The following is a 23,726-nucleotide window of genomic DNA, read 5'->3' as shown; positions in this document are numbered from 1 at the left end:
TCCGGCAGAAGCAGGATTTTAAAAAAATATGCACAATTGCACATGAAGGAAGAAGGTGTGCCAAGGATGGGCAACTTGGATGGCAAACTTGGCAGCCCGAAATTGCCTTTTATTATTGTTGTTTCTTCAATGCCTTAAATCCCAATAACGATGTTGCAAAACGGGACTAGGGCCAGAAGGGAATTGCTTCCGAGTTTATCCTCTCCAAGGACTCCGACTTGAGATGCAGGTGGGAATCCTGGACAGGTTTCGATCTAATAGAGGAGATTTGGGGATGCCTTTAAGATCACAGTTGATTTCCAAGAGACTCTTCAGGCGGGTTTGTTTTGGGGTGGGTGGATCCCCGGATCAAAGCGCTTCCTCGGAGCAGCAAGCAGCGAGCGGGGCGTCTTGCATGGGCTTTGCAGTACTTTGCATGGGTGCCAGGCAGGGAACGGTGGGTTTGGTCCTCCTGAACGTCGGGACGGAGTCCGCAAGGCCTGGTTTTGAATTCTCACGCCCTGGAAGGGGGCAGCCCCGGTCGCGTGGAAGGGGCATCCCTGGCAAAGGGGAGCCCTGCCTTGGCAGCGATCTGGGAGCCTCCCCGGCGAAGCCAAGTGGGGCCCGGCGGGTGGGCAAGACGGCTGGGTTGCAGGCCGATGAGACGGTCAGGCCAGGTTGGCCCCCGGATGGAGCCTGCGCGGCCGCTTGTGCCAACGCAAATCGTGGGAACGCAGCCAGGGCGAACGCGTGTCAGGATGCGTCTCGACACCGCCGACCGTCGCTATGGCAACCGCCCTGCGCCGCCCTCCGCCTCTCCGCATCACGTGACCGTTCGAACGCGCCAATGGCAAGAGGCGCCGCGGAGTTGGGGCGGGGCCGGGCGAACGTCGTTTAGGCTCCGCCTCCTTCCACCACACCCCTCTCAGATTGGCGGAGAGCGGCTCCGTGACCGCCCCTCGGAGAGCGCTGATTGGCCCGCTGCCTCTGTGGCGAGCCTGCTTCGGCGTCCCTCAGAGTCGGCGGCGGGGGGGGAAAAAAGAATGTCCGTTTTACTTTCCGCCGGGCGTAAGTCGCCTCAGGACGTTGTGGCGGGGGAGGGCGGGCGCGAGCCTTGGCCATGTGACCTGCCCCGGCTCTTCCCCTTCGTTTCCTTGGCAACGAAACAACCTCCTTTTCAAAAGCCAAACCGGGGCGCCAAAGCCCGCTCCCCGGAGTGGGCGGGGCTGAGAGCTGAGTGGGAGGAGCCACCCACAAAGCAGATGGCGGAGGCGGGGCCGGGGAGAGAGAGAGAGAGAGAAGAGCGAGAGAGAGAGAGAGAGGGGCGGAGCTAGCAGAGGGCGTGGCCCGCGCCGAAGGCTCCAAACCTTACAGGTGGGAAGGGCAGGCGGGAGGGCGGGGCCTGAGGGGGCGGGGCGAGGCGTGGCCCCCTATAAAAAGCCCGGCTCGCGGAAGCCCCGGCCATATTAGCCAGTGGCGGGAGGAGCGATGGGCCCTCTTGGCGGCGCCGCCTGGGAGGTGGGGCGGAGTTCCTGGTTGGGGAGACAGGTAAGGGGCGGGGCTTAGGTGGGCCAGGTGTGTGGGGGGGAGGCGCTGAGACACCTGTGGCCCGGGGTGAAAGTGGCAACTCCTTTAACCAGGCGAGGCTTCATCATTACTAAGGGGAGCCTGGGGCAAAGGCACCCCCACCTACCCCCCCAAGCTGGACTGGGACCCCAAACTGGTCCGGGACTCCTCAAACTGGACTGGGACCCCTCAAACTGGATTAGCATCCCTCAAACTGGACTGAGACCTCCAGATTGGACCAGGGACTCCTCAAACTGGATTAGGACCCCTCAAACTGGACTGAGACCCCAAATTGGGCCAGGAACTCCTCAAACTGGACTGAGACCCCAAACTGGGCCAGGAACTCCTCAAACTGGATTGGGACTCCTCAAACTGGACTGAGACCCCTCAAATTGGGCACCCCTCAAACTGGACTGAGACCTCCAAATTGGGCCAGGAACTCCTCAAACTGGATTGGGACCCCTCAAACTGGACTGAGACCCCCAAATTGGGCCAGGAACTCCTCAAACTGGATTGGGACCCCTCAAACTGGACTGAGACCCCCAAATTGGGCCGGGGACTCCTCAAACTGGACTGGGACCCCTCAAACTGTATTTGGACCCCCAAATTGGGCCGGGGACCCCTCAAACTGGATTGGGACCCCTCAAAGTGGACAGGGATCCCCAAATTGGATCAGGGACCCCCCCAAACTGGGCTGGGGGGGCAGAGGGGCAACAAGGGGCGAGGAGAGGGAAGGGGCCAGGTAGCCAGCCGAGGCCACCAGCTGCGCTCAGACCCCCCCATTCCTCCCCCTCCGCCCCTCCTTGTGGGTCACCTCCCGAACTTCTGAGGGGGCGTGGCGAGGGGGGTGGGTGGGCGGGGCTCCGGGAGTGGGCGGGTCTCTCCGGGGCTCCCCCATCCCCTCCGGTGTGTCTCTCCTGCCCGGCCGCTCGCCTCCTTCGCCGGGCGACACGTCGGCAAGGCTGAGTGAACGGCGTTGGCAGCTTGTCAATCGCTCAACCCGGACGGCGATCAAACAACAACACAACGCACACACACGCACACACACGCACACACAGCGGTCGGACCCAGCTAATTCCAGCCGGCTGCTCTTTTTTTTTTTTCCCTTTCTTTTTTTTTTCCTTTCTTTTTTTTCCTTTGGAGGGGCAGCTTGCAATTCTTGTTTTTTTTCCTCCTCTCTTTCTTTTTCCCTTTTCCCCCTTCCCCTCTTTTCCTCTCCCTTTCCTCCGCCTTTCTTCTTTTCCTCTTTTCTTTCCTCCTTGCACAAGTTCAAACTTTTTTATTTTTTCTCCCCCCTTCCTTGCCTCTCTCTCTCTTCTCAGCCTTTGACCTCGCCGGGACCGAGGAGGCTCCGGAGCGATCGCTGCTGGTGATGTTTTTTGTTCGTCCCCTCCGGCCGAAGGACGGCGGCACCGGCGGCTCTTCTCTGCCCCCTTCTCCGGGGAGAAGGCGACTCCCCCTCCGCTTTTAAATGTGGCCCTTATTAAGAGCCGGGGATGCTCGCTCAGATACCTGCCTGCCTACCTACCTACCTGCTGCGGCTGCTGCTGTGTGTTGTTTTTGTCCCAGAAGAGAAAGAGAGAAATCCCTGGACCAGGCTCGGCGCTCGTAACTTTCTAAGGATTTGAGGGAGGCGGAAGAAGAAGAAAGAAAAGCTGTTTTTTTCCATCTGTTTTTAGTGGGGGGGGGAGTTTTGAAGAGGGGGTCTCGCTTTCGGGGGGGCGGCCCCCTCCTCCCCGGCGCCTCCTTTGTTTCAAGAAAAAGAAAGAAAGAAATCGGAGGAAGTGAGGAAAAGAAAGGAAGGAAAGAAAGAAGGAAGGAAGGAAAGCCACACATTCGCACCGAGGAGCCGAGAATCCCATCCCCGGAGAAAAAGGACCCTTGGCCAGCCTTCCTCCTTCGACGCTCCAACAACTCGACAGCCCCGTTGCCGGGCGAGGAAGAGGAGGAGGAGGAGGAGGAAGAAGAAAATCCCTGCGACTTTAATAACCCAGAGAGGAGAAATCTTTTTCCCCCCCTCTCTCTCTCCTCCAGCCGCCCCCCCCAACCTACCCACCCCCGCGGCTGCTTCTGCAGAGGCCGCCGGGCACCGATCGCCGCTGGAGCCCCGCCGGGGGTTTGGAACTAAAGGAGAGCAGAGCCGCCGCCGCCAGCCGGAGCGATGTCAGTGGCCGGGATTTAGCTTTTCGGCTCCCTCCCCCTTTCCTTTTTTTTTTTTTTTCTTTTCTTCCCTCCTTCTCCCCCCCCTCCCCCCCAGAGCGGCGGGAACTGCGCTGGGCTTGCGGGGGGCTGAAGGTTTCTACTTTCCCTGCTTTGCCCGCTTTCCAGCCAAGGAACGCTGGGTTTTTTGCTTAAATTCCGGCCCCCCACCCCCAAAAAGACCCTTCGCTTTCTCTTGCTCGCTCTCTCCCTTCCTTCCTTTCTCCCCTTCCTTCCTCTCTTCTCCTTCTTCCTTTCCTTTCTCTCCTTTTCCCTTTTATCTCCTCCTTCTTCCTTTCCTCTCTGCCTCTCATCCTCTCCCTCCCTTCCTTTCTCCCCTTCTTTCCTTCCTTCCTCTTTTCTTCCTTCTCCCTTTCCTCTCCCTCCTCCCTTCCTCTTCCTTCTTCCTCTCCTTCCTTTTCCCTTTTATCTCCTCCCTTCTTCCTTTCCTCTCCATCTCTCATCCTCTCCTTCCCTTTCTCCCCTTCTTTCTTTCCTTCCTTCCTCTTCCTTCTTCCTCTCCTTCCTTTTCCCTTTTATCTCCTCCCTTCTTCCTTTCCTCTCCTTCTCTCATCCTCTCCCTTCTTTCCTTTCTCCCCTTCTTTCCTTCTTTTCTTCCCTTCTCCCTTTCCTTTCTCTTCCTTTCCTTTCCCTCCTCCTCCTTCCTCTCCTTCCTTTTCCCTTTTATCTCCTCCCTCCCTTCTTCCTCTCCTCTCCTTCCTCTCCGTCTCTCACCCTCTTCCTTTCCCCCACCTTCCCTCCCCTCTCCCACCCCAACCAACCTCCTCCCCGCCGTCCCCAAAGTAAGTGCGAAGCGAGATCGTCGTCAAGGCGGCCCGGCCGGCAGCATGGACGAGCAGTCGCGGATGCTGCAGACGCTGGCCGGCGTGAACCTGGCTGGCCACGCGGTGCAAGGGGGCATGGCTCTGCCGCCTCCCCACGGGCACGAGGGCGCCGACGGCGACGGCCGCAAGCAGGACATTGGCGACATCCTGCACCAGATCATGACCATCACCGACCAGAGCCTGGACGAGGCGCAAGCGAAGTTGGTCTTTTTTTCCCCAACCGGGGGGTTGCGCGGGTGGTTGGGGGGGGGTTGTGTGTTTTTGTGTGTGTGTGTACGGACAGACAGACAGACAGACAGACAGTTGATCCGCTGTGCTATTTTATTTGCTCGCTCTGGCTGGCTGGCTTGCCTGCCTTCTGGCAAAATCCTGCTGGGATTTTAAGGCTGCTTCTCTTAAAGGCAGCCGGGAGAAGCCAGAGGGGCGAAGACATTACAACTGTGCCCCAACCCCCCCTTCCTCAAAAGGAAAACCTCCTGGGGGGGGGGGAAGACAAAATGGCAATCCCATTAAGTGGACCCAATAACCCCAGATTAGCATCCCCTCTGGGTGCCAAGTTGTTTATGTTGGTGTGTTAAGTGTGTGTGTGTGTGTAAGAGCCCCTTCCCAAATCCATAATCCCGAAGCAGAGCTTCCTTCCTTCCTTCCTTCCTTCCTTCCTTCCTTCCTTCCTTCCTTCCCTTCCCATTCCTATCTCCCTTTCTTGCTTTCCTCCTTCCTTTTTTCCTTCTTTCCTTCCTTCCTATTCCCATGTCCTCCCTCCTTCCATCCATCCTTCCATCCTATTCCCATTTCCTTCCTTCCGCCCTTTTCTCCTTCTTTCCTTCCTTCCTATTCCCATGTCCTCCCTCCTTCCATCCATCCATCCATCCTTCCATCCTATTCCCATTTCCTTCCTTCCTTCCTTCCTTCCTTCCTTCCTTCCTCTCCCAGATAACCCAAGCAATACCCAAGGTCTTTCAAGATGGGGAATAGCAGCTTCACAACCCAAAATCATCTCGTTCGACATACCTAGGAAGGCTGAGGGAGGAACGGCCCAGCACACACACCCCCCAAATAGAAATCAAATCCGTGGGTTGCTGAAGAAGTTCCATCTCCTTTTTGTTTGTTTGTTTCTTTCTTTTTAAAGCAACAAAAAAAGTGGACCCTTCTCTAAAGCAAACATTGCAAGCAAAAGGCAAGCAAGCAAAACAAATTTTTTTTTGGACGGAGACCCCAAACTTTCTATAAGGAATAGGGGGACAGATCCCGTCTGTCTGTCTGTCTGTCTGTCTGCAAATGATCTGAGAATTTGCTTGTTGGTTTACGGACGGGGAAGCTGGAGGGAAGCTATAGGCATCAGGCATGGCCGCTCACAGTCCTTCCAAAGAGGTGGGGGAGCCCAGTAGAGGAAAATTTAGCCTGCTTGCCCTCCCTTCCTCTGGGTCCTGGGCTTCCCTCCCCCTGCCCCCCCAAAAGAAAAACTGGTGTGTTTTCCTTTGGAAAACGGTGAGCCTGGGAGGGAGGCGCGTCTGGCTGGGTTCTTGCTGTTCTCAAAAACCCGTCCCAGTCGGTGCGGCCTCTGCTCCACTTTTACTTTTTTCCTTTCTTGACTTCTCTTTTTTTGGGGTGTGTGTGTGTGTGTGTGTGTGTGTGTGTGTGTGCTTTTAAATAAACATTGGCCTGCCGAGGAACATGGGGAGAGAAAGAAAGAGAGAGAGAGAGTCGAGGGGGAGCGGCATTTAATTAATTTATTTATCCACAAACCCTTTTTACAAGGCCGCGTCCCTTCATACGAGACGACCACCGAAGCCCGGAGTTGAACTCTTAGAAGTTCCTTCCCTTTCTATAAATCACGGCTGCTGATGAAGTCAGGCTGTGATTTATTTCCTCCCCCACCCAAGAAAGGGCTTGGAGCTTTTCTTTTTTTTTTTTCCAGGAGTGGCTTTGGATTCAGGGATGGGTGTGTGTGCGTGGGGGAAGAGTTGAAAGACTCCCCCAAAAAAACCCCTCTTAGGTAGCCACCAACCTTCCCCCGAGTCCCTCAATTCTCACCTTTTCTGCTTTCTCCCTTAACTTCTCCAACCTTCCTCCCCAGTGGCTCTTTTGAAGGGCAGGATGTTTTAACAAAAAGAGGCTCCAAGCTTGTATTTAAAAAGAGAAAAATAAACAACAGCCCCGAAGTGTCAGGACAGAAAGAGTGGCCTCTTCACACACACCACCCTCCGGATCTCGGGCTAATATATATATATATATATATATATTTTCCTTCCCTTTTTTTCCCTGGGTGTTTATTTTCCTTTCCTTTTTCTCTCCCTCCCTCTCTCTCTCTCTCTCTCTCTCTCTTTTTTCTTTTGCAGAAAGCACGCTCTCAATTGCCATAGAATGAAACCGGCTTTGTTCAGCGTCCTGTGTGAGATCAAAGAGAAAACAGGTAGGAAAGGCCAGCTTTTTTTTAATTGGGGGGGAAGGGGAAACAAACCAACAAAAAAACACGGGGGAAAAAACAACCCCCAAAGAGGCCAGGCCTCTGGCACCCTCATTCTCCCCCCCAGTTCCCCCTTCCCTCCCTGGATAAAGAGGACCACCGACTTCTCCTGCCCCTTCCTCATCTCTGGGAGAAGCTGCCTTCGGAGCCGCAGCCATCTTTGATCTGTTCTGGTCGGTTGGGGATCTTTTAGGTCCCGGAGCCCAGTGGGAAAGACCATCCTGGCAAACGCACTGGGGTTGTCGTTGTTGCTTTTTGTTCCGTTTGCAAAAAAAAAAACACACAACCCTCCCAGGCTGCAAAAGGCAATGAAAAAGAATATGGAAGTGCAACCGTGCGTCCCCACCCGCCCTCGCACTTCCCTGCGTTTCTTATCAAAGCACCGGAGCGGATTTAGCTAGCTTTTCTTTTCTCTCTCTCTCTCTCTCTCTCTCTCTCTCTCTCTCTCTCTCTCTCGTCTTCCTTAGCTTTCCATTCCTTCTGATGGAAGTAACAGGGGAGCTAATTACAATTACGGAGAGTGGCTGAGCTAGGAATTTGCCGGATCCCCTCTGGTGTTTTAATTTGTTGTGCTTGCCGGGCGAAGAAGATCTCGCTTGCAAAGCGCCTTCTGCCCTCTCTTCCTGCTTTAGGGTTGTTGTTTTTTTCATTCTGGTGGCGGGGGACACGACTCCTGGTTGTTTCCAGAAATGCTTTTAGAGGCTGCAGGAACATCCCACCTCCCCGGGATCTTTTATTATTTTTATTTTTTTTACAAAGGGGTGAACTAGACGTGGTTTCATCTCTTTCTCTGCCTGGGGGGGGAAGATTTCAACCTGGCAGTTTTTTGAATCTCCCCCAAAATAAGGGATAGAGGGAGAAGAAGAAAAAAAGAGAGAGAGAGAGATTCTTGTCTCAAAGTCTAAGGTTGACAAAGCAGAGCTCCAGGAAAGCGAGATTTTATTTTATTTGCAGGCCAGTTTTAAGAGCTGAAAAAGACTTCTTACTATCAGGAGCTGTCTGCTGTAAACTTGATAGTTTTAAAACTGTATTTTCCACCATTCAAACTGCAGAGAGTTTGTTGGACTCTTTAACAGTTATAAGTTGCTCCTCCTAAAGGGGCGAACTAGCAACATGTTGTTTATTTTTTTTTAAAAAATCTATTGACTTCCTAGCAAGGGTGTAAACTCCAGGTTTTTTTCGGCAATTGTCTCAGTTGGCGGTGCATTCATGCATGTGTGAAATTTAAGTGAAAAAGAGAAGCAAAATACCAGAATCCCCAACATTTAGGTCTTTGGAAACCCGTCCGAGCGGAAAAAGTACGGAGCTGGTATTGCTGGAAGTGTCTACACAGGAACAATTGCCAAAGCTATATTAATTTTTTTTTTTTTTGCAAGTCTCACCTGTTTTTCTTTTTCTTTTTTCCTTTCTTTTAAATTGAGAAGTTGATAAAACTGTTTTCTAATACTGTGCATTATGTGCTGATAATGGAGCTTTGCCTAGAGTTTTAGCATTGTGGTGTGGTTTTGCTTGCTAGCGGGGAAAGAGAGAGAGAGAGAGAGAGAGAGAGAAATGGTAAATGGAAAGAAAAGGTGGAGATTGACCTAAAGGGGTCCTTGGTGGAATTGAAACCCAGCCAGTGAGAATTCCTGTGAAAGTCCCCTTGTGCTTCGGCCGGCGCGAAAAAGGAATATCCTGCCTCCTAGTTCAAGCCTTGCCCTGTGCTCATATATTTACTGCCAGCAAGCCAGCTGACCTTGCCAAGCTGAATGTGGGAATGGCCTGGCGGTGTTCTCTGCCCACCTTCAAATTTTTGGAGCTGGGAAAATGAGAAAAAGAAAGGTTAGGGTGGTTGGTTTTTTGTGGCTGTTTTCCTGCTGTTTGGACTCTGCTAAGTGATAGTCTCTCTCTCTCTCTCTCTCTTGACTTCTGAAAGATGTTTTGCCTCCTGAATGTTGCCTCTCTTTTTCTATTCAAGTCCCTTGCCTTATTTTGTTTGTTCCTATTGTTTTTTTCCTGGCAAGCACATTGGGGGGGGTCTGTGAGTCCTTTACACCCAACACATCCCTTGATAACTCAAGGGTCCCATCCCGGTGAATTCTCCTTTGCCAGCAGTTTAAACTTGGCTGGGGAGGGGGAAAGTGTGTGGGGGAAGGAAGGTCCTGGAGTTGGCGATGCCAACGGGGGAGACCGGTTGCTGTTTTTTTAGCAGAAAAAAAGGGGAAACTTCGGGCTTAAGTGAAAACTCCACAGCCTGTTGGGTGTGTGTGTGTGTGTCATGAATGGAGAAGTTACTTGCGTTCTCTACGCAATTCCCACCCCTGGTGAAATGCTCCAGACTTTGGCCTGTTTTTCTCCGGCGAAGAATACTTCCCTTAGCAATTTCAGAAAGTTGGGAACGTGAGTATATTAATATCCTAAGCGGATGATGGGGAAAAGAAAGGCGTGTCTCACCTCTGGGGAATATCGTAGTAATACAATAGAATATATTTGCTTATAGGTTTATTTGAATGGTTGGCCCTTGGAAAGGGAGAAGTTAGAAAGTTAGTTTTTTTGACATGCTTTGGTTTGTATGATCATGGTTGCTCTTTCTTCTCCTTCCTTCTGCCTGAGCAGAGAGAGATTCCTCTTGCAGTTTTTAAAACTTCCTTCTTTCCCTTTTTCCTTCCTTTCCTTTTTCTTTCCTTCCCTTTTTCCTTCCTTCCTTTCCATACCTTTCTTTCTCTCCTTTCTTCTTGCTTCCTTCCTTCCTTCCTTCTCTCTCTCTCTCTCTCCTTTATTCTTCTCCTTCCTTCCTTCCTTCCTTCCTTCCTTCCTTCCTTCCTTCCTTCCTTCCTCAGTTGTACCTGGCCATTGCATGAAGTCTGTTGCATCCTATGCAATCCTCTTCCCCCTCCCCACCCCTCACAGAAGCAAATAAAGCCAGAGGAAGAAAAAATACCTGTTTTTGAGATTATTGATAAAATAACTTGCAGCCGCTTTTACTGCGTGCACGAAAAGGAAAAACGGGAGCATAACTGTTGGAAATATGAGGGGCGGCAAACTAATTGGAACCTGTAAGTGCAATTTTAGAGCTATTTATTTAGACAGAGGAGGCTCTGATATCGCGGGTGGCCTTGAGTTGCAAAACACGCTGTTTTAGTTTGGGAATTCTTAGCAGATCTACGGAGCCCATATTCCCAAGACCGTCCCAAAATACAGTATTTTGTAAATAAGAGTATTTGTTCAAGAACTCCACTTTGGAATTAGGTGGAGAAGTTCCCTTCATTGGAATTTCTAGAATTTTAATTTGCAATCCTTGACTCTGTTTAAAACAATGTTTTAAGTTTTTTTAAAAACTTCCTAAGCCCCACCTTTATAAAGATGTTTATTATTTTTCCCCACCACCCAAATATTGGAAGCTTAGCAGAGAAGGGAAAGAGCTGTTTTGTCCTGCGAGTTAGCTTGTTGGGCCAGATGTTTTGCAAATAACATCTATTGAGAGGAGAAAGGTTATTCTTTAACAATAATAATAATAATAGGTTTGGGCTGTTATCGCGACTGAAGTCTTAACGATCAGGCTATTCCCATCCGAATTGTTCTCCTTTGCACGTTGCTGGGCTTGTATTCCTCTTTTGAAGGAGTTTCCCCCGTTTTTAATACTATCTCTTCCGCTCCGCTGAAAAGGCCCCGCATTTATACCAGACCGAAAAGTATTTGCCGCTTGTGTTTCCACGAACGCTCGAATGCTCTTTGCAAAATCCAGCAAGAAGCTGTTCTGCCCGGCCGCTGCGGTTTCTTTTTTTCTTTTTCTTTTTGCACAAGTTTGGTGTGCCTCTGAACACACACCAGCTTGAGCTGAAGCTGGCCATTGTCTCCTTTAAGGATCTGAGGTGACAGCTGCCCACACACACACACACACACACACACACACACACACAAAACGCTAATTGAAAGCCAGCGCGAGTCTAAATGGCTTTAATTCATTGGAAAGTCCTAATAATATACATAATGCCTCGCTAGGGTTGTGTAGCCTTTGTGAGGCTTTAGAAGATCGTAAAAATTAATGAACTTCTGTAGAGGAGGAAGAGGAGGAGGAGGAGGAGGAGGAAGAAAGGTGCCCGGAATTGCAGTTTGTTTCTAGGCCTTTTTTTAAAAAAAATAAAAAATAAAGTTTTTGTTCTGGGAAAATTTAGTTTTTCCCTCCAGAAGTTGCGAATGCTTCATCCTTGGGAGATTTTTTAAGAAGAGACCAGACAGCCCCTTTGTCTGGACTGGTATAAGGTTTCCTGCTTGATCAGGAGGGTTGGACTAGAAGACCTCCGAGGCCCCTTCCGACTCTGTTATTCACAATTGGCTCTCTTGTTTAAGCAGCCTGGGGGAAGTTTACGTCCAGATGTAGACTTGTTCCTCTTCTTCACTCAGGCTGTTTTCTTGGGCCGAGAAAACGAAGGAAGGAACGAAATGGTTTCGCAGGTAACGTATCGTCCACAGATAGCAACCTTCATCCTATTCCTAACCTTCCGCCGACGATTCAGGTCCTGTAACTCGGCCGGCTCTGGAAGCGCCTAGCCGGAGTCCTCCAACTCTTCGTTGGGCCACTTTCCATGACGCTCCACTATTGCCCAAACACAGCCCAACCTTGACTTGTATTCCTTCTCTGCTGAGAAGGGGGGAAACTAAATAACGCTCCCCGGGAGGAGGAAACCTTTGTAGGCCATTCAACAGAAGGAAGAAGCGGACTGCACGGGCCGCTTTTCCCCATCTACGCCGCCGCTTTTCCCGTACACTCCCCCGCTGACTCAAGGCTGACACCAGTTGTTGGCAAAGGGGCTCTTTTGGCAGTAAAATAGAACAACAGAAAGACTAAAAGGCTTTTGGAAGCTTGCCTGTTTTAAACAAAACCGATGGTGGAACGCTCTGTTTAAAAGTAAATAGACTGTGACATATTGTGCAGCTGGTTTTTAAAGAGATTTTTTGTCTCTCTCTCTCTCTGTATCTTCTGAATAGTAACCATTCGGGCTTGTGGGGGCGGCTAGATTTCAGGAACGGAGGAGGCATTGAGGCAAAAGTTGGTGCTTTTGAAATATCCCGAGTCTTGTGATTCTTTGGGGTCTAAATCTTTGCCGAAAGAGAAAGGATTCTGTCCGAATTGAGGAATAGAATCCCATTTTTTTTTTCTCTCTTTCTCTCTGAGACAAGGAAACATTTTCCCCTGTCCCAATTGTTGCTTCCTTTTCTCAAAAGTCTGAACTCCTTTCGAAGGCGTTTGGAAAAGGGGTTTCTTGGTTGTATCTTGCGCCTTGGAAGCCCTGTGGGTTAGCGAATTAACCTCAGGCTTGCCCAATGCCGTCAGGTGCACATCAGGTGTGAACGCGGCGTCCTTGCGTGGGGGTTGTGTGCGCTCGGCGCCTCTGCAGCTCGCCGCCTCTGGTGCGGCTCTGTTCTTCCTACCCAGAGATCTCACCGTTGTTGTGTTGCCGGAGTGGAGTCCCTTGATTGTGTCGCCGATCACAAAACAAGCATCCATTTGATTATCCCTCGTCTGCCAAGCCAAGCCATCAGCCCGGCTTGTCAATACTTGCTTCTTCTTATCTCTTCTGCTTTTCTTTTTTCCCCCCTTCCTATTATTATTATTATTTAGAGAAAGAAGCTTAATTTTTCTGCGCGGCTTGGGAATAGCCTCGCATATTTTTAAATATATTAAAGGGGGCGACAGGCTGTCCTTGGGTCTATTTATGCGCTGCTGAGTTCTACCGCCAGCCGTCTTTCGCATCTCATCAGGAATGAATTAAAGCCCCATGTTAGGCAGATCTCGGGCGAAGGCTTTTATTTTTATTTTTTATTTAAAAAACAAAACCCAGATTTGTCGATTTTTGACCACGGCTCAGCTAGAGGTGTCGGCATCCGCGGCGCAAACGTTGCGTGATGTCGGCTCCGTTTCAACGGCACCAGGAGTCGGTCACGGGGAGCATTTTCCGGTGTTGTGTTTGTGTGGGGTTTTTGTTGTTGTTTTGGGGTTTTTTTTTTTTTGCAAAAGACAAAATTAGTTAGGGATGCAGACTTGCAACTTCCGAAAGGACTTGGCGTGACAGCCTGCACAACCTACACACACACACACACACACTCTCCTTCTCCTTGTGGATTATTGATCTAGTTTGGTTTTGGAACTCTGGCGATCCGAACGTTTGGAGAAGAAGCCAGAGGTGATGTCAGTTTAGACCTTCTTGGTCCTTTCCTGGTTTCCCTCCCTTGTGGACCAGCCTAGAAAATGAAGTTGTCTTTGTGAATTGATGGAGGAAGATAGATAAGTGGATGGAAAAATCTTCTCTTTCTCTTCTCCACCCTCAGCTGCTCAAGCAGTTGCATTTAATGGCGTTCTCTAATTTAATGGCCGTGCTCTCTTCGGCCACGTCTACCCCCCCCTTTAAAACCCCGCCAGGCTGACCTACTGTCCCCTTTCCAGGTTTCTCTTTGTATCCGTCAGACACCAGAGAGAAAGTGAAAAAGGAACAGATTTTTCTCTTTGCAAAGGGAAAAGAGCAGAGGTGGTATTCAGCCGGTTTTGTACCGGTTCTGGCATACCGGTAGGGGACATTTTGACCAGTTCAAAAGCAGTCAAAGAACACTCAATTTGGAATCGCCCCACTGGAAAAGTGACTGAGGGTTTTCTTCTTCCGGGCTCAGGGCTTTTCTTAGGCATAACTAGCTTGGTTAAAGGATCATTCTCCAAACAGTTCATCTGGTTTTTTTGGGGGGGCAGCATGTCAAACACTTTAAACGGGTGAAGGAGCCAGGCTGTAGTCCGTCTCTAAGCTGGTTTTGTTTTGACTTTAATTATTTATTTGTATCCTGCATTTATTATTTTTGCGAGGCGTAATCAATACTCCTTCCTCCTCCTCCTCCTCTTTTCCCCACAACAGCAGTGTTGAGTTGGGCTGAGAGAGGGGGACCAGTCCAAATTCGCCCAACTGGCCTTCATGGGTAAGGCAGGGCTAGAACTCACTGTCGCCTGGTGATTGGCCCAAAGCCACCTAGCCACCTTGCGTGCCTAAGGCGGGATTATAATTTACCGTTTGCTGCTGATTGGCCCAAAGCCACCTTTCATTGCTAAGATAAAACTAGAACTCACTGTCGCCTGGTGATTGGCCCAAAGCCACCTTGCGTGCCTAAGGCGGGATTATAATTTACCATCTCCTGGTGATTGGCTCACTCAGCTGACTCTCATTGCTAAGACAGAACTAGAACTCCCTGACGCCTGGTTTCTAGTCTCCTGCCTACATCACTAGGCCAGACTGGCTCTATTATGCAAACTCTTGTAATATACAACAGTGTGTGTGTTTATGTGTGTGTGTGTGTCTTTACTGGATTCCTTTGAGGTCAGTGTTGACTCCTGCGGTACTTACTCTATGTACACAGGTTTTATAGAGTTCATGCACATTTTGTGCTGTCAACAGGGCAACACCCTTGCTAACCTACCCTGTCCTTGTTAATATCCACCCACAATCTGGTACCCATCTTGGCTTACCAGGCCCAGAGCCATCTATTTTCAGAGCAGAGAAGATCATTGCTGTAGCTTAGCTTGAGATCACTTTGAGGAGCTGGGTGGGAGCATCCCTTGTCCAGTTTTGTCCGCTTCCAGCAAATATGGGCGGTCCTTTCATACTGTCAGTCTTGATCTAGCAGGTAGTTACGCCCTCTCACCCATATGTGTGTGTGTGTGTGAGAGAGAGAGAGAGAGAGAGAGAGAGAGAGAGAGAGAGAGAGAAACATAGGGAGAGGGAGAGAGAAAGAATGAGAGGGAGAGAGATAGGAAGAAATAGAATGAGAAGGAGAGAGGGAGGGAGGAAGAATGAGAAAGACAGGGAGGGAGAAAGGGGGAGAGAGATAGGGAAGGAAGGAGAGAGAGAATGAGAAACGGAGGGAGAGAAGAGGGAGAGAGAGATAGAGAAGAAGAAAGAATGAGAGAGGAAAGGAGGGAGAAAAGGGAAGAGAGAGATAGGGAGGGAAAAAGAGAGAGAGAATCATATAAGAGCGTTAAATAGATTTCCCCCCCCCTTTTATTTTATGTGAATTTATTTTATTTTATTTTTTAATTTCGAGAAAACCCACCGTTTCGATTCCGAGCCGGGGCAACCCACAAAATCTATTCTGCCAGGTGGGGGGGTTATTTTTTATTTTTTTAGATTTTCTCTCTCTCTCTCTCTCTCTCTCCCTCCCCCTCTCCGTCTCCCTCTTTTCTCCCAAATTAAGATTCTATGCAGGCCTTTACAGATGCCGCTAACTTTGGGCAATTATCGTTTTGTTTGGGGGAAAAGTACTAAAACAGTGTGCGGTAAAAGGGTTTTGAGGGAGAGGGGAATGGATAAATGGGGAGTTTTGCAATGCAAAATAGTTTGGTGTGTGTGTGAACGAGACACACGCACACGCACACGCACACACATGTACACACGCCTATGTATGTATGCATGTATGTATGTATATGGGAAAAGTAGGATTTCTTGGCTGTTGCTTAACTGCTATTGTGAAGCTTACACCAGATTTTTCCCCGCCCCCCCATCGCTAATGCCCTAGAAGTATTAATTCACTTTGATATGCTAATTAGAGGGCATTATGCAAGAAATGAGATTAAGTGGCAGCAGGAAACCATTTGCCTGTCACTAAATTGAGAGTGTTACCATCAGGAGGAGCGTTGTATATATCTGCATTTCTCTCTCTCTCTCTCTCTCCCCCCCCCTCCCCCGCTTCCTCTCCCCCCTCCTCCCAGTTTTCTCTTGGTTTTGCATATAAATAAAATTGATTGAAAGGTCTAGAGAAGCTTCTGGAACATCCGTGCAGCGGCTCCTCTCTCCTTGCTTTTGCCTCGCCTTCGTTTTTTTTGCCTTTTATGATTATTTAAACTTCACGTTAAAAGAGACTTTCCCTGAATATTAATTGACCTAATGAGAGACGGAGGAGGAGGAGGAGGAGGAGGGGGGCCGATCTCTTTGTGCTCCTCCGGCAGCAGGCGGAGAGAGAAAAAGAGAGGTGTCCCCCCCCCTCCTGGGGTTTAAAAAAACAACAACAACCCACACCCCCAAACCCCTATCCTTTTCATCCAGAAGGTCCCACCTGAAACTGGATGAAGGCAAAACCAATCAGAACAGAGCTGGAAGGGGTCTTAGAGCTCTTGTAGCCCAACCCGCTGCCCTTGCAGGAGACCCTAAACCTTTCCAGACAAATGGCTGTCCGGTCTCTTCTTAAAAACCTCCACAACTTCTGGAGGCAACTGATTAAATCTTCTCGCAGTCAAGAAATTCCTCCTTAGTTCTGGGTTGCTCTTCTCCTTGATGAGAGTTTCCATCCGTTGCTTCCTTCTGAAGGGGCTTTGGAGAATAACTTGCCCCCCTCTACTTTGGGGCAGCCCCTCAAATATGAGAAGACGGCTATCATGTCACCCCCCCAGTCCTTCTCTTCTCCAGACTGGCCATACCCAAATTTTGCAGCCATTCTTTGTATGGTTTTAATCATCTTAGTTGCTCTTCTTTGCATTCTCCTCCCACCCCCCATACACAAGTCTCAACACCTGTTTTTGTAGTGTGGTGGCCAAAACCGGATGCAGTATTCCAGGGGGCTTTACTAAGACTTCATAAAGCAGTATGAGTACTTCACATGACCTTGATTCTATATGCCTCAGTATATAATTCTACAGAGGAATGGTTGAGTCTGTCATCTGCAACATTCTGGTTTGGTTCTGCAACCCAACAAGACAGACACAGACTCCAGAGAGTAAATAGAACTGCAGAAAAAAACAATTACTACCAACCTGCTTTCCATGGAGGACCTGTATTCTGCAGGAGTCAAAAAGAGGGCTGTGAAAATATCCACAGACCCCTCACATCCTGGACATAAATTGTTTCAATTCCTACCCTCAAAATGATGCTTTAGGGCACTGCACACCAGAACGATGAGACACAAGGACAGTTTTTTTCCCAAACGCCATCCCTCTGCTAAACAAGTAATTCCCTCAGCACTGTCAAGCTATTTACTATTACTATTAATCTTCTCATCACTCCTTATCCCCCATCTCCTCCCACCTACGACTGTATGACTTGTAACCTTGTTGCTTGTATCCTAACGATCTTTATTGACTGTTTCCTAGTACGATGTAATTGCTTATTGTACCCTATGACTATTATTAAGTGTTGGACCTGTTGATTCTTGACTCTTGATGAATGTAACTTTCCTTTTATGTACACTGAGAGCATTTGCACCAAAGACAAATTCCTTGTGTGTCCAATCGCACTTGGCCAATAAAGAATTCTATTCTATTCTATTCTGTTCTATTCTATTCTATTCTATTCTATTCTATTCTATTCTATTCTATTCTATTCTTATGCAACCAAGCATTGTATTGGCTAATGAAAGAGAAGGAATGAAGGAACAGAGGAGAAAAAGTCAAGACATGGAGAGAGCTTGATATATTTAACTTTTAGGAGATAAATCCCTGGGAGATTGAGTAGGGTAGGTTGAACCAAAATCCAACGAAGGTTTGTTCCAGTTCTAGAAGCAAAACAAATTTGAGTTGAACTCTTTAGGGCGCATTCTGATGTGAAGAGGAATCAGGGAATCCCATGTATGATGCGTTTCCCTTTCAGTGAGAATGGTCAAGTAGAGGCGATTGGCGCTTGGAGTGTTGGCCTATGCATGGAGTTGTTGTTTTTTTAATGATTTTTATCCTGCCTTTATTACTTCACTATGAAACTGTGTTTTTTATGGAACGGGTCTAGAGTTTGGTATTATCATTATTTTATTGGTGTAAAATGAAACTCTGTCTACTCCTGTTCATGATCCCTGTGAAAATAAAACCCTCACTGGAGCTTTTCAAGAAGAGATTGGACAGCCATGTGTCCAGAATGGTATAGGGTCTCCTGATCAAGCGGGGGGGGGGGGGGGATCACACTAGAAGACCTCCAAAGTCCCTTCCAACTCTGTTATTCTGCATTCTGTATCTCACCATTTCTCTGCTGAAGGGGTAGCAGAGTTGAGCGCAGGTAGAAATTGTCCAGCTCTTCTTAAAGCTCGGGAAAGAAGGCCACTATTTTATCCTGGAGATACAACACCGAAAATAAGAATTTGAGTGTAAGATACATGGATCTCTTTTTCCCCACAAAGAAAACTGGTTTTTTTTTTCTGGGCCTAGCTCAAGAGGTGGGATTTTTCTTTTCTGAACAAAATGCTCAACACCCGGAGCGTTTCTGCTTTGATATTGAGGGGATTTCCATGTGAGGCAATTGGCTCATTTGCAGGGGGGTGTGCTGGGCCGTTATTGCTTGTTCCACAAACCCAGCTGCCTCAAGCCCTGGCCTTAACATGATATGTGTGAAGCCATTGCACACTAGCCATTTTTCCTAAGAAGCCAGGTGTGTGTGTGTATGTGAGAGAGAGAGAAGAGAGAAAGAGAGAGAGAAATAAATTTCAGCACCACGGAGAGCTCCAGGAGAGACACTTTGCCTGGGGATGTTTTTAGGATGCTCTTTCAAGCAATTCCTTCTTATTTTCTCCAGGACATAAAATTTTTTGAGAGGTCAGTGGGCCTTAGCAGGTGGGGCATCACCTCTGCCCTCCCAAATAACGAGGCCAATGTTCAGCTTCGAGGAGGCTTTATGAGTAATCCTCGACTTTGAAAACCACTCCTTTAACGGCCACTCGCAGTTACAACGGCACTGGAAAAAAAGTGCTTTACACCTTGCGACCGTCGCAGCATCCCCAGGGTCCCGTGATCAAAATTCAGCCATTTGGCAACTGGCCTGTTCTTGTGACGGCTGCAGTGTCCCGGGGTTGTTGTGACCTCCTGACGAGGAAAGTTAGTGGGAGAAGCCGGATTTGCTTAATGACCATGTTATTAATTTTAACAACTGCTGTGATTCACACCCGGGGCAAGAAACGGGGGCAAAATTCTTGCTTAGCAACAGAAATTTTGGGTTCAGTTGTGGTCATAAGTTGACCAAGTTCTCAGCTTGAGATAGATAGATCGATAGATGATAGATATTAGAGAGAAAGAGAGAGAGACACGATAGATATTAGAGAGATATTAGAGAGATATATTAAATAGAGAGAGTGATATTAGTTAGATAGATATTAGTAGATAAATATTAGTAGATAGATATTAGAGTAGATAGATATATAGATATTAAAGGGTAGATAAATAGATATTAGAGAGTAGAGAGATATTAGAGAGATATTAGATCAATATATATGTAGAGAGAAATTAGAGAGATAGGTATTAGATAGATATTAGAGATAGATATTAGTAGATAGATGAGAGTAGATACAGTAGATATTAGAAAGTAGATCTTAGAGAGTTGGTAGGAAGATTGATTGATTGATTGATTTAACAGGTAGACACCTAGACACACAAAAACACCAACATACACACAGTATAGTGTACTTCTCATAGTTTGGGGGTACATGCTAGGAATTAAATGCACACAGAGAGAAAACTTAGCTTTGTGCGTCTCGTGATGGCCCCAGTGCTCTTGACTTGAAGCACCTGTCAGGAATTGGGAAATCTTTTAATTCAAGTTCTACCCCATTGGTGAATGCCTCCTTCATTTAATTTAATTTTTAATTTCACTCGGCACGATGCTGTTAATTCTAGTTCCGCCCCATTTGCGCGAAGGGCTTCCGGGTTGGCTTTCCGGTGACGATGTGCCCCGTCAGTCGAATAAGGCTCTATTCCTGGTGATGCTTGCTGGTCCTTGAGTTTAATGATGTAGTCCAAGCTGGAGGGACCTTGCTTCGCCCCAAGGAGTGATTGGTAATAAAAATTATGTTTTAACTTGTAATTGCAGGAAGAGGGAAGGTGCTTTGTTGCTTCCCCTCCCCCCTTCAATTGGGCCAAGGACGATGTTTTCAAACTTGGTGGTTGCGAGCCTGAATCCTCGACGTTTTATTCCCTTTTCATCACAACGGCTCCAGGTGATGTACAACCTGGGTTGGTTTTGGAGAAGACCCTTCCCCCCTTTTTTCCCCCAACCTCCTCCCCCACGCTGCCCTGAGCGTAATTTGGAGCTTGCCTTGCCTCCTTTGGCTGGCCAAGCGCAATTAAAATCAAGGATGACAACCTCGCTCCACTTCCAGTTAAATAAACCCGCCTCTTGGAGAAAAACGGGCTGCAAAATAAGATGCCAAAGATTGAAGCCGATCTGTTTCAAGCAGGTTTTCAAATGCCCACAAAATAAGCAATATACTGCATATTTGAGTGTCTTGCTCTTACCAAGATATATCTTTATTTCTGGACTGTTTAACCATATGTGCATATTTGTATGTATGTACTGTGTGTTCCCCGAAAATAAGGACCCCGTCTTGCTTTTTTGGTCACCAAAAAAGGCACCAGGTCTTATTTTGGGGGGATGCCACCCACTGATTAACCTCACTTGCACGCCTCCAGCCGCCTTTTTTGCTGTCAGAGGCCTTCAGGAAGTCCTGCCCTACCCATGAAAGCCGTTTGGGTGACTTTGAGCCAATCACCAGGAGATGGGGAGTTCTAGTCCTGTCTTAGCCATGAAACCCAGCTGGGTGACTTTGGGCCAGTCACTAGGGGACAGTGAGTTCTAGTCCCACCTTAGCCATGAAAGCCAGCTTGGGCCAAAAGCCAAGCTCAGAGAACCATCAAGGTTTCCAATCGCCTTGGTGTTGTGAGCCGGGGTGCTCACAGCTCCAAGGCGATTGGAATCCTTGATTCCAAGCCTTGGGTTGGGCGGTACTTCATCCTGGGTTAGTGAGAGGGAATTGGTTTTGAATTAGTTCTCACTGGCCTCCCACTTGTTAGATCCCTGACGTGTTATCAATAGGTTCCTTGGGAAGGTATCGACTGGCTGGTTCTTGACCTTTTCGGCTGTGGCTTACTCCGAGAATCGAAGGGCTGAGAGTGAAATGATAGGCTGCATATATATAAATTCTGGGGTGTCAGTATATTACATGGACTAATTTCAGTTTACCAGGATTTATGGCCAGGAGTGTTCAATAAAGGAAATACATCTTCCTTTCAGAATCTGGAGAACCTAATAATAATTGTAGTTGCTAGGGCCTAAGACAATCAATTTTTTTTTTTACGGGTTGATTATCATAACAGCAGCTGTTTAATCACTCTGATTGTTAGGTAACTTTTCAATTGTCTCGTAAACATTTTTTGGGAAGAAGGCGGCAGGGGCCACGTCGGCTTGGCTAGGGGGAGAGTGCAGAATTCCAAGGATCTCCCTCTTTAAAAAAGGTATTATTATTTTAGGGGTGTTTTTTTTATTGATTTGTATCCTGCCTTTATTATTTTTATAAATTACTCCGGGTGGCGATGATATCCAATGCACCTTTCTCTTCCTGTTTTCCCCACAACAGTAACCCTGTCAGGTGGCCAGAATTCGTGCCTAAGGCAGAACTATAACTCGCCGTCTCCTGGTGATTTGCCCAAAGTCACTCAGCCAGCTTTCATGGCTAAGACGGGGCTTGAACTCACAGCCTCCTGCTTCCTAGCCTGGTGTAATAGTTGTCCCAAAGTGCTTTTTTCAAAAGGCAACTGGGCTTTCTTCTTCTTTTTTTTGCTTGAGGTTTCACTCCTCATCCGAGAAGCTTCTTCAGTTCTGACTGAAAGGTGGAAAAATGGACCAATTTGTATTCTTTGCAGTCCTCTGGCTATTGGTACTCTTTCTGAGAGTTACACTTGGAGGTTGATCTGTGCGCTCTGAATCAGAGAGCAAATAGGGGTGGAACCTTTTTGGAGCTGCTGAAAGGACTGTAAACAGGAGAGATAGGGAGTGTCATATCCCACCCCCCATGGGTTTGGGGAAGGGTCAAAGGGGGCATCTATGCTATGATTGAACGGCTCTTCTCTCTTTTCATTTCTGTAAGCACAAAAATAGGATTCACTCTGTTCGTTGGTACTGTCTGGTTGATCCTTGACAAACTAGATTTCTGCCTTAACGATCACAGATAAGGTTACACTTCTGCCTTAATATTTTGCGCAAGCCCAAGGCACACTCACAGTACTTTCTGTGGGTTTTTCAAGGAGCATCTTAAGGTTGAATTTTTGCCAGAAAACTGGTGGAGAATCTCCTTCGCGCCGAACATCTGCAGACAAATAGGTTGGCTTTATTTTGTCTTATCGCAGGAGAAGTGGAGGCTTACTCATGTACTTGTCATTTGTAGTGGTGTCACCTGTCTGACAATTGGCCAGGTTGTCACTGACCTATTTCAGTTGTCTCTCCAAGTGTGTGTGTGTGTGTGTAAGCCTTTCACGTTGATAGTTGCTTTTCATGGAGCGAGGGGCCTGTGCTTCGTCTGCCATTTGCGGGACTATAGTTCCCATCATCCAGGTTTGAGTCTGTCTAGGGCTGATAGGAAGGGCCATCTAACGTCTGGAGCGGGAGGATTTGAAGGTTCTCTTTTTCCAACCACGGTTCATTTCAGCTTGTCGGGAATATTAAGATTAGCTTCTGGGATAAACGTTTAGAGGTCGTCACTCTTGACTGGTGCCAAGTTGGTGGGGGCATCCGTGCAATTTTGCGTGGCAACAACATGGAAATTGCTTGTCGTGGTTTTCTTCTGAGATGTGGGTGCTGCAATCTTTTGACCGTCTCCTAGCGTAGCCTATCCTCATTGCAACAGACGTTACTTGTCTTTTCTTTTCGTTTTTTTTTTTTTTGAGATCTGTTAAAGTTGGGTTAATCTTGACTCCTGCCTGAACGAATCCATGCCGTTTTCTTGGCAAGACCTTTGGAGAGGCGTGGTGCTCTTCACAGGGCTAAGTGGGACTGGCTCAAGGTCTTCCAGTTGGCTTTGGGCACTTCTGTGTTCCCCCAGGGACGGTCCCCATGGCCTGTGAGAGTTGGACCAGAAACGTGCACAGAGAAACATTAGATGCCTTGGAGTTAGTTTGCAGCCAGGTTGTTGTTGATATTGAATACCTCACTCCGAGACTGCTGTCACTCTGGCTACAACCCTGTCTAATATCTCCTCCTCCTCCTCCTCCTCCTCCTCCTCCTCCAGGTTGGAGAAGAAGGATAGAGTTGATTTGCTAGGATTTTTTTCATAATAACCTCCTCCTCCTCCCCTTCGTCCTCTTCCTCTTCCTCCTCCTCTTCTCCTCCTCCTCCTCCACGTTGGAGAAGGGTAGAGTTGATTTGCTAAGATTTCTTTCATAATCTCCTCCTCCTCCTCCTCCTCCTCCTCCTTCCCCTTCTAAAAGGTCTGTGAAGATGCGTATGAAAGGGAGGCAATGAAAATTGGGCTGGAAGTGGGTCAAATGACCATCACTTTTGGATGTGAACTCAAGGGGTCTCTGTAGCAAAAAAACCCTCTAGGTAAAACCTGTGGTCTCCATAGCTGGAAACCAATGAAGGCTGCAGAATCAGCCAACGGGTCCTCGGTCCAATCCTGAAAGGTGGAAATTCAAACAGGATAGGACGTTCCTGGCAGTTTGCTCCTCCTTCTCTATAACTGCAATCAAGTCCGGCCTTTTAACCGCCCTCCTGTTTGTCTCCTTAAAAGTGCTACAACCACCCCTCAAACCTTTTCCTCCCCTGTTAACTCCTTTGTGGAGTCCACCCTTTCCCGGAGGGAACTGTCGAGACGAACGTGCTCGTTGCTCTTAACCTCCAGCCAGGGCCTGGGGGAGCTGAGCAGCGAGAATTAGCCGGTCGGCACCCCCCCGTCTCTTTGGCACTCGGGAATTGGGG

At 48.2% G+C, this 23,726-nt stretch overlaps 1 protein-coding gene across 3 annotated transcripts in view; it reads left to right on the top strand.

Moving 5' to 3' along the window:
- The first annotated feature begins 1,454 nt into the window (after positions 1 to 1,454).
- PBX3 (PBX homeobox 3) overlaps positions 1,455 to 23,726 on the top strand; it is a 128,754-nt gene continuing 106,482 nt past the window's right edge. The window contains exons 1-3 of one of the 3 annotated variants that reach the window (XM_087914635.1): positions 1,455 to 1,527; positions 2,868 to 4,789; positions 6,929 to 7,002. In XM_087914635.1, coding sequence (XP_087770761.1) covers positions 4,593 to 4,789; positions 6,929 to 7,002 — 271 coding nt within the window. In that variant the 5' untranslated portion in view covers positions 1,455 to 1,527; positions 2,868 to 4,592. Of the gene's footprint in view, positions 1,528 to 2,867; positions 4,790 to 6,928; positions 7,003 to 9,302; positions 9,436 to 23,726 lie in introns of those variants that run through there. The other 2 variants (XM_087914634.1, XM_087914636.1) reach the window with 2 other exon arrangements.

Source organism: Pseudonaja textilis, chromosome 17, assembly GCF_049901715.1.
Source record: "Pseudonaja textilis isolate UNSWEBS1 chromosome 17, rPseTex1.2, whole genome shotgun sequence".
NCBI classification, from domain to species: Eukaryota; Metazoa; Chordata; class Lepidosauria; order Squamata; family Elapidae; genus Pseudonaja; species Pseudonaja textilis.
The sequence above is the reverse complement of the archived record's forward strand: the minus strand, read 5'-3'. Positions and strand labels throughout refer to the sequence as shown.